This window comes from Centroberyx gerrardi, chromosome 5 (assembly GCF_048128805.1).
Source record: "Centroberyx gerrardi isolate f3 chromosome 5, fCenGer3.hap1.cur.20231027, whole genome shotgun sequence".
Classification (NCBI taxonomy): domain Eukaryota; kingdom Metazoa; phylum Chordata; class Actinopteri; order Beryciformes; family Berycidae; genus Centroberyx; species Centroberyx gerrardi.
The window spans coordinates 19,896,871-19,907,426 of NC_136001.1; the positions used below are offsets into that span (position 1 = coordinate 19,896,871).

General features: G+C 39.8%; 1 protein-coding gene across 1 annotated transcript; it reads left to right on the forward strand.

Annotated features, from left to right (window-relative positions):
* On the forward strand, positions 1–9,571 carry LOC139932165 (uncharacterized). Its single transcript, XM_071925863.2, has 5 exons — positions 1–210; positions 2,793–2,881; positions 5,185–5,275; positions 5,935–7,942; positions 8,044–9,571. The coding sequence occupies exons 1-5, from the start codon at positions 132–134 to the stop codon at positions 8,141–8,143; spliced, it is 2,367 nt and encodes a 788-aa protein (XP_071781964.2). The 5' UTR covers positions 1–131; the 3' UTR covers positions 8,144–9,571.
* The last annotated feature ends 985 nt before the right edge of the window (positions 9,572–10,556 follow it).

A 10,556-nucleotide genomic window follows, 5' to 3' on the forward strand; every position in this document is an offset into this window, starting at 1 on the left:
CTGGACTGACGCTGCACCTGTCGCGACTGTTAGCTCACGCGCTTTACCTCGGAAGAATTAGGTGAACAAAATGTGTCCCTAATTTCTCCTGAGTCGAATAATCTTATCTACACACAGCCTAATCAATAATCATGAAAAGGGGAACGTTGAATTTTTTGGGTCGAAAGAACCAGTCTCTTTTCGACACCAATATCAAAATCAAGGACATGGGTGAGTACTGTAGCCTACACATGGAGAATACATATTTACAAATGCCTTTTACTTCAGCTATTTTCTGAAGAATAAGACGACCTTTGCACTTGTTGAAGTTGACAGTCACTGGAAACGTGTGGTGTAGTCTGTTTACACGAGCCTCCCGTATTAAGACGTTATAACTGTTGATAAGTGGACGGGAATCCTAAATCCATAATATCATGGAAATGTCACTAGTGTTTTGCCATTTTACTGCATTTGACGTCATGGCCCGATGAACAGGTAGCTGTGAAAAGTCGAGGGTATGAGGTCTATCTTAGTCGGCCTGTCTTTCAAACTAGTTGTATTCCTCATATTACAGTCGTGACTGTTCCAGGAAAAGACAGAAAATGTCCATTGTCGTTACTTTTGTAGGCTTATGAAAAAACATGATGTCTAATGTTCATGTCAATGTCAAAACTAGATGACTTTGCATATATTATTATTTTTTCCCCCTCAAATCAACATGTGGACATGTCCTCTACCACATCACGTTGTGCTCCTAATTGGTCTGGTTTTAGGAACCTGAAGAGTGCTAAAAGGAGCAGTCTAGTTTGTCTCCAGTTCAGCTATGGTTTAGGTGCAGCTAGACTTCTCTACTTCACTAAAGAAACTCTAACCAACAGGGAAAAATAAGATTGATTGGCTTTCTGGATGGGGTGAACATCTCTGAGATCCAGTATTATGTAGGCTACTGGAAATGGGCAAAACAGCTTAGAATTTGTTTATTTCACTGTTTATTAAACACATGTTTATTAAATTTTGACCTACTGAGATACAGTTGCCTATTTGAATATGTTTGAGAACATTAGTCATTGTATAATTGCTAAACTCAGATACACAATGAGGCTTGCTGACCTGATAGTTGTTCGATTTTTTTCGATGAGAGCAGGAAACAAGAGAAATTGCTATGCAAAGTTGCAACATGGTGAGAGAACATTTGTATATTCAAATCAAGCAAGTGCACAATAGGGAAACTAATAATTTGGTGACTGAGTCAACACCACAGTCAATTTCTTCCTCGTCCATTTATACTCAGTTGTCTGAGTATGTTGAAAAATAATTTACCTGCCCATCTTTGAAAATATCCACCAACTGGTGTATTATGTAGAGTTATTTGATTGCTATTTTGATTGCCACAAAATGAAAAATGGTGCCATAGAAGGCTGACAGAGAACATGCAGACTAAGTGCCTTTCAGTGACATGTTTCTCTCATCAGGTAGTTATTGGACAGCAACATACTTGGCACTGGAATGTACGACAAAGAAATGTAGCTACAAGTTCTACGTTACTCTTCTCTAAACAACCCCAGTGACCTCTAATATATTTAATAGCTCTGCTCTATGATTGCACCAAATGGTATTCAACAGGTTTTACATGTAATTTAAAGGTTGATGGAGTATTTCAACATTGAACTGTTAGTTGCCGGGTCTTTCCTCAGTACCATTGCTGTTACAGCTGACCTTTGCCCTGGGGCGGAAATTAAATTAGATTTGAATTCCAAACAGATATGACATGGAGACCAATAGGTCATTTACCCAAGATGACTATTTTGACCATTTGCACTAACCTTAAAGGATTTTTAAAAAAATAATCTTTTTGTAACTTTGAACTCTAAACATAGGACCATTATGCTCCACTGTTTACAACCAATGCACATGTAAACAAATCATTTACAATTTAAAATAAAGTTAAAAATCATGTTTAGCTGTCACATGGTGTCAATTATTTTATCAAGAGAGTGAAAATGTATTCAACTCAGTGAATTAAACCTAAACTTAACCAGTAGTGGGATGATTCCAAATACAAAATTAGTCATTCCCCAAATCCTAAAGTCAATTACACATTTACATTGCCGCTTAACATGTCAACATGTTTCTATTTGAAAATATTATCACCATTATTGTGTCTTATGCTTGAAGCTGTGCTGTTGTAATAAACTTGTAGGTGCCACCAAAATTGGACTTGCACTTGAATAAAATGGTGAAATGGAAATAAAGATAAGACTCTGTTCAACTGTGCATAGTCATTTTGTTGTCAACAACAAAGCTACCTTAAACAGAACAGGGGATTACACAGTAGTCGGTCAGGTTGACTGACAACTAATAACAAACCACTTCAGTGCGTATCTCGTTACCTTCATAATCACCAGACTGTACAGAACTGCCTGAATGCAGAACAATAGACAGTTGGACACTCAGTGCAGAGTGGAGAGTTACGTTGCATGTTAGAGGACAATGCCCAAGAGTCTTTCAGCATTTTTGGAAACTCTTTGGAGTGTGGAAAGATGCTATGATGTAGCAGACAACTCAGACTCGGTAATGGTGTTTGTTTTTGGTTCTGTTTGCTGTGCCTTCTTTCAAATCGAGAAAACCCATGTTTGTTAATCGTGTTTGTCTGTGTCTCGCCTGTTAATTACAGCAATCCCACTGTTTGTATTTTAATTAGTCATGGAGCATTGAGGAGAAAACGAATGGCTAAAATGATAGATCAAAACCTGCTTTGCTAACAGAGACCTGCCACAGAACAATGACGTTGTTTTTTTCTCTTTTCTCTTCAGACAATGTGGAGCTGGTGCTGGATTCGTCTGCAATCCCTGAATCAGGGACTGCCAAGGTGCGGTCCAGACCCACAGTCAAACATCACATTGTAAGTAACTCTCAGGAGAGCTTCATGATACATATGAATATTCACATTTATCAATCATTTACTAATGGTACAATAAAATATGATATACATTTGAATAGTCTCCACCCTGCTGTCTACCTGTAATTCAAGGATTACTACATCTTTACTTCATCTTTACACAAGGATACTACATCTTACACATCTGAAAAGCCTGCACAAGTTCAAATGAAACTGAAAGAGGACAGTTTGGTGTCTGACAGGCAGAATGTGTTTGAATCTGGGTCTGCTGGGGTCACACAGCTTAAATAAACATGATACTGTGACATTGAAATTAACTAAATATAAAACCTAAAAAAAATCCCTGTATTGGGCAATGTGAATTCTGTTTTAGGGATTACCAAGTGCTTGTCAAGTTAGCATTATCCATTCAACAGACTAGAGCCGTATAGTCTCAGGTTGGCAATGATAACAATATCTTCTGTCAAGGGACATGCAAAGAAAATAGATTTAATTCTTCATTTTTGAGAGTGGCTTAGAAAGATTCACCTTTAGTTTAACCCATAAATGACGGTCTGTATGACTGTCAGAGCTTCCATTAAGTTGTCTCATCTGGTTCACACACCTCAGCTGTGGGGAGTGTTCATGACTGCCTCTGTGGCATGTGTTGGATGTGGCACACCCAGCAGCACATGAGTTGGACAGCTCAGACTTCTAGAACAGATGAAAGTGAGTCATAATAGAAAAGGAAACAAACAGGTGAAATTCAACTGGATCATGCACAATCTCTAACGACACGCCCGCAATTTGTTGTGCAATGTTCATACCTTTTCAAGGAGCTACCTAATTGTCCTATGATTAGTAGATAGGAGACAGTAATGTCATTCAAGGTGTGACATCAGGCAGGTGTCCCATTTACTTTAATCTGAAACAGTGTCTTTCCTCTCACGACTGGACAAATATATGTAGCTCACTGGCTTTTACTTGTGTTTCAGCTGCCTGAAATTCAAAGCGGTGTGTAGTACCACCTTGTGAGTTTTTGTCCTTTATAAGACCAGTATGACAAAAAATGATAAAAATGTGCCATATCTTAAGTTAGAAGCAGTTATTTTAAGTGGTCTGTCTCAGTTAATCTGGCAAGTGCTTACATATACATTACATATACATATACATACATTACATATGTATTTCTTACATATATTGCTGCCAAAACCAAATCCCCTCAAAGATAGAAATTGTAGACATTTGTTCTTATATTCCCAAAGCCCAGCCTAGAATTTGAGTTGATTAATTAAGTGTATACACAAATGAGCTTTTAAATTAAAATATTATCTTAGCAAAATTCAGATCATACCACAAATCTAAATACAGGTCCACTTTGTTCTTCCCTTGTTGAGTAGTCTAAAATAAATGTCTTGATTTGACTTACTCCAAATTAATTAGCCACTTTCTTTAAGTTTGGTGGTGCTGGAATGATTTTCTGTCCTTTAGAAGGGCATATACCATGTTAAGTCTCCTGGACTCGTATTATGTCAATACAGTCTGTGTTTATTTTTAGTGAAGTTTGGGCTGGGTCTCTCTTTCTCTCTCTCTTTTTTTCCTCTCTCTCTCTCTCTCTCTCTCTCTCTCTCCCTCTCTCTCTCTCTCTCACACACACACACACACACAAACACTGGTATCCAAGTGACACCATGGGATTTTTCTTAGGCGGCCATGCCCATTTAACACTAGTCAGTGATGAATAATAATTGGTGTTGCCTGTGATTCACCAAGTGCTCCTCATGAGTACAAGTGTGATATAAAATGGTCATAAGTTCTGCATTACCTCACCTCCAGCACCTCCATTCACCTCTATACACACATAGAAATTCATTTCAGAAATTCATTGCACTTTGGATGTTAATTATGGGCTAAAAATTGTGATGTGATATTTTCTGTCAGAACACATTGTATCAACTTCGCCATGATGCTTTTTAGCAGCATTATACTTTAAAGCAGTTTTTGAAACTAATGCATTTCTGAACCGTCAGGTTCCTCATAATACCAAGTTCTAAAGTAATAAAAAATGACATTTAGTTTGGCTTTGGCAATGAGGTATTGGGCATGCCAACCTTTTTCAAGGAACATTGAGCACCACGATAGTTGCAAAAGTAGAACAGGTTTGTTCACTCGAAGCTGTAATACTTGCCAGGGAAAAAAAACTTCTCAGCCACTAGAACAGAATGTTATCTCATCATTACCTTTTTTCTTGAACCAAGTTCCATTTCTTGTGACTATCTCAGAGATGGAAATGTCAATAGCCTGATTGTGTTTGTTTTTTCCCACAGTCCTCATCTGACAGTTTGGTAGGGTTTGCTGTCCCAACACCCAAAGTCCCTGTCCTCCCCCCTTTCAATGGACTAAAGACCAATGGTTCAGGTAAGGGTCTATCACTTAACTACCTCAAATATGTGCTCTAAGTTTAACACGGCAAGGCCTAGAATTCAATTATTTACACTTTCGAGTGCCCTTAGCATTTGTGCTGCCTTCAGTTAGACCCAGTTGATGGATCACAGTTTAAGCACAATCAGAATGTTTCCATAAAGGGTTGAAAATGCAGGGCAGGTAAATATTTGTCCAGGCTATTGCACAATGACCTTTTTGAATGTGTCCGAGCAGCCATACCAAATAGCAAGCATATTTACAGAATGGGAGTGTTTGCATTTTTGAAAAGAAATGATTATCATACAATTTAATTTTAGATGCGGACAAGCCTAGTCAAAAGTACTATATGATAAATCTATGAATCAATTAAATGATAATAATTAGCAATAAAAGCAGCTCTTATAAGCTGCTTACTTATAAACACACTTTTCTTCCTCCTTGTAGTTTTGCTGTTTATATTTTTAAATCCATTGAAAACTATTATATTGAAATCAGTATTCATTATCGCTCAAATCCTCCTGAATACTTCTATACTATGCAAATGCTCCAGAAATGTGACAGCATTATGAAACGTGTGCAAAGGCTCCTGCCGTACAGCACACACAAGCACAGACGTTTTGTCTAGTTATGTTTTCTCTCCTTTTCTTTTATAGTCAGTGGAGATTGGTTGTCCAATGGATCTGTTATATCTGTGCCTGACCTGGTGGAGGGGGAAATACTCGTTCCTCCTCCCCCCTCTATGGCACCTCCACCACCTCCACCACAGCATATCCCTCCTCCACCAGATTTCATGGGTGACCTAGACAGTGCAGTCTTGGCAAACCTTCATCCACCTTCCATGCTCCCTCCAAAACCCCCTTCACTGGCACCCTCCCTGGAGGAGGAGGATCTAACCTCGCTAAAACCCCCACCTATGGCTCCCCCAAAGCCTCCCTCTACTTGCTCTAGTGGCTCAACATCATCCTTGTCCATTTCTACCCCATCACCAGCTAACATTCCTGACCGCCCAAAATTTGCCCCACCACAGCCCCCCATTGAACGGCAGCATAAGACTCAGAAAACTCCACCTGCAAAGCCCATGAGACTGTCTTCTATCCCCAGCATGGACTGCCTACCACAGGCTCCTGTCCCAGCTCCCTCTGTCCAGACACCCAGACCCTCGACCTTCAACCCCCAGAACACAGCTAAGCTCTACAATGTTCCCAAGACCTCCATTCTCAGTGGGCATGTGGACCGTGAGACAAGGCCCAAGCAGATCTTACTCCTGGAAGATTCTGGGTCTGCTAACTCCGTCCCAGTACCTATCCAGATGAATGGGAAAGCCCCACCTGTGGCTCCACCATCCAAACCGGTCCGTAGAAACAGCTCTGGAGACCAGCTAGAGAAAGACCCACAAGAGTTAAAGCAGAACTTACAAACTACCCTTCCCTCTCAATCACCCCTATCTCAGCCAAAGAGGGAGGCTAAAACTGAGACTGTTTCAACACAGCAGGAAAAAAGCAAACCATTCCAAACTCCATATGAAATTTCACCAAAGCTTCAAAAAGGGCCCATTGCTCAGATAAATTCAGAGGGCAACCAGGGCAAGCTTGAAGAGTGTCCGAGTCAGAGTCGCAAATTCAGTCCTTTACTAGATCGTAAACTACGTAACCTGAAGACTAGTGAAACCAGCGGGGCACGGGAGGGTCCTGCGGCTTCCCCCCTGGCTCTTCTAATGGCCGCTAAGGAAAGGGAGAAACAGAGATCTTCTCTGTCACGGGAAAACAGCACCAAGAAGAATGAGCAGTCAAGTACAAGCATTCAGCCCAGTGACTCCAATCCCCATTCCTTCGTTGTCATCCCCAGGACCACCTCATCCTCTTCTCTGACCTCTCAAGGCAGACTACAGGAGAGTCCAAAGTCTGTCATTCCTGTGGAACATACACTAACGATTCAGACTCCAGGACGACCCAGGAGCCCTGCATTGGTCAAGGGTGAGATGGCATCTACCAATCCAACCCTCAGTGCGATGTCAACAGCTGCATCCCCGGCTGCTAGCAACCTAGCTGTGCAGAGGGAAGGTGTAGAGCGAGGTCCTCCACGGTCTGAATCTGCACAAGATGAGGAGTTAAGTATGCCATTACTCCCTCCCCCACCAGAGTTTGCTAATGATGATTTAGATGAGATTATGGAGCCTCCTCCTACCACCCTACCACCGGACCCTCCCATGAAAAAGACACCATCACCAAACGTCAGTCCTGTCCCTCCTGTTCAAGGTCCATCTCCTCCACCAAAACCTAAACCCCCAGCGCCTCCAAAACTCCCACCTCCTGACACAGATGTCAAACCAAAGCCGCCATTCCAGACCAAGTCTAAGGTGCCCCCTACCCAGCCACCCTCCTCCCTCTCAGCCAGCCAGGCCACACTCCTAAGCATCTTGCAAAAGAAGATGCTGGAAATGGACCACAAAATAGTTCCCATGAAGGAGACGGACTCCAGTTCTGATGACTGGGGTTCCCCCCTGTCTGATGAGGAGACAAAGGTCCCTTTTGTCCCCAGAGCCGCACCACAGAACAACAATTACTCTGTGCCCAGCAAACCAGCAAGCCTGGACATGCGTGAGTTGGAAAGTAAAGTGGCCAAAAAATATCAGGATAAGCCGTCATCAAAAGGTGCCACCAGGTAAGGCTTCCTATGCTCAAATATGACAGCTTCATTGTTTAATAAAAGAAGCCGGGCGTTTTGGTAGCTCATCATAATCGTAACTCTGTTCTTCTTTTCAGCAATGGACCACAGTCAAAACATCAATATGGTATGACATTTACAGTACGGCCTGGAACCAAACAACCTATTACCCTTGTTAGTAAAGGGGATTCTTCATGAGAAGTGTAAATATGCAAAATATTCTAGACAAAATTGCTTGGGAGTGTAAAATGTAGTTTTGTATAAGGACGTGTTTTTACAGTGAAACCAAAGCTCTTCCAACAAATGACTTACTCAAATGAGTTGAGCAAGAACGCTAAGAATGTCTTATTCAGTCACAGCTGTGGTCTGCTCAGTTATGGATAATGCAATCTGAATGTGTTGCTTAATCTGCAGAGAGCACAGTATCACTGTCAAATAGGTTTCTTTTTCCTTGTTTTTATCCAAGTGTCAAAGTCTAAAGAATGGGTGGACCATTTTGGACTGCTTTCTTTAGCTGCTGCTGTTTAATCAGTGCAGAGGTACATATTGCCTTGTTAACCACAGCTTTTAATCAGTTTCAATGCCACTTGGCTAATATTAATAGTGAGCTAATTCTTTTAATGAAATGGTTTAGGTTGAAGTCATTCATAACTGTATATGGCAAGTGAAAATGACTATACATTATAAAGTAGTTATAGAGTATGAAATGGGTTTAATGGATTTATTCAACAGTTACATTATTTTCATATACAGGCTGCTATTATTCTGTATTCAAATAGTAAAATGGATCAATACTGTACAATTCAATATTTGTGGTTCAAGCTGTAATTATGTGTCTCATAACTAAACTACTCTTTCACTGTTACATGTACATTATCTAGGTTCCTTTACTCATAGGAACAATGTCAACATTTAATTAATGGCTTTTCCTGTGTCCACATGAGTGGCAGAGTAGGTTGATCTCTGAGTAGGATTGTTTTTCATATTTATTGATCTTGGAAATCTATTTTGCCTTATGTATAAAAGTTCTCTGGCAATAAAATTAAGTTTGCTTAATGTAGCTACACCCATGATGTTTTGATGTACATATCAGTTTCAGTAAGAAAAATATTAAATTAGAAACTAGGTAAAATCTAGTTAATGTAAATGCCAGGGTTGTACAAGTATATATATCAAATATCTGTTTTACGTATCGATGTGTGTCTAATATAATGTAAGCTGCTATATAGCATCCAGCTGTAAAGTCTGATCTTTAAGCAGAGCAGTTTGTCTGCACCAAGTGCTATCCAACAATTTCCTAACAGTAAACTGTAAACAAATGTTTGTGTCATTGATTAAAAAGAGTCTGGTAAACTTTCATAAATGTTTTGGTTTATTTTTTCTGTTTTTAGTGCTAAGTAAGGTGTTCAAAGCATCATTTTTGTGGTGTTTTTTTTTTTTACCCTGGGTCATCAGTTGAGTAAAAGACAATTTTGTGTTGATTTCCCTCTTTAACGGGGTCAAACTCCAAACGAGGAACTCACATGTGATTACGTGGATCTACATACAGATAAAAACTTCATGTTAACCTCTTTAGACATAAAACCCAATGAGAGGACTTATGTAGACAAAGGTATGGGCAGTACATTTTGAGTTGGTATGCATGTCAGAGAACACACAAACAAAATGGCATGGGAGTGACAGTTTTGATCACTCGCCACTCCATTTATTTATGGAAAATTACATAAGGTGCATTCTGGCTCAATATACATTTTTAACTGAATAATTTAATCAGGTTTTTATGTAATTGCTCAGAATGAAAGGGCCAATTAAGTGCCAGATTTGGCCCACAAGGCACCAATTGAAGAACTCTCTTCTACAGGTTTTTAGTGCTTATCATTGCTAGTGTAATGACGGTTGTCTTTATGACAACACCAAATGCAGTTACATCTCTCCTAAATGCCCAATGTGGATTATATCTGTAGCATATCTATAGAGAAATCTATTAAGACATATTTTCAAAGACTGCATGTTTGAGAATAATAAATTCTTACTGAAAAGTGTATATTTTCAGCCATGATATTGTGTTGGTACAGCTTGAGAAAAATGATGTCATCCAAGTCCAACCTCCAATTTCAGAGTCCACAGATAAGCGATGGCACTAGTTTATCTGCCCCCTGACTGCAAATCACATGTAATCTTGTTAACTTCTGAACCAACCGTCCACACTTGTCACACATGAACACATAACACACTACCCTCTGTTGAACCATGTGCCTTGGCCACATTAGTGTATCTGTCTATATGGTAATTGCATTTCCTTAGCTTGGACCATAATAGGCACAGTGTATAATACTACTACTCATCCCCATTATTCTCAAACTCCCGAGTTACCTCATATAGTGATCTAGGTATGTTTCGGTTGTTTTATTATATACATATATATATATATATAAATATAAATATATATATAGTTATATACACTCACCGGCCACTTCATTAGGTACATCTGTTCAACTGCTTGTTAACACAAATATCTAATCAGCCAATCACGTCGCAGCAACTCAATGCATTTAGGCATGTAGACATGGTCAAGACGATCTGCTGAAGTTCAAACCAAGCATCAGAATGG

Coding starts and splice junctions, on each gene's coding strand:
- LOC139932165 (XM_071925863.2), top strand. CDS start 132: ATGAAAAGGGGAACGTTGAATTTTTTGGGTCGAAAGAACCAGTCTCTT. Junction 5,276..5,934: donor ACTAAAGACCAATGGTTCAG/GTAAGGGTCTAT, acceptor TTTCTTTTATAG/TCAGTGGAGATTGGTTGTCC. Junction 7,943..8,043: donor TCATCAAAAGGTGCCACCAG/GTAAGGCTTCCT, acceptor TCTTCTTTTCAG/CAATGGACCACAGTCAAAAC.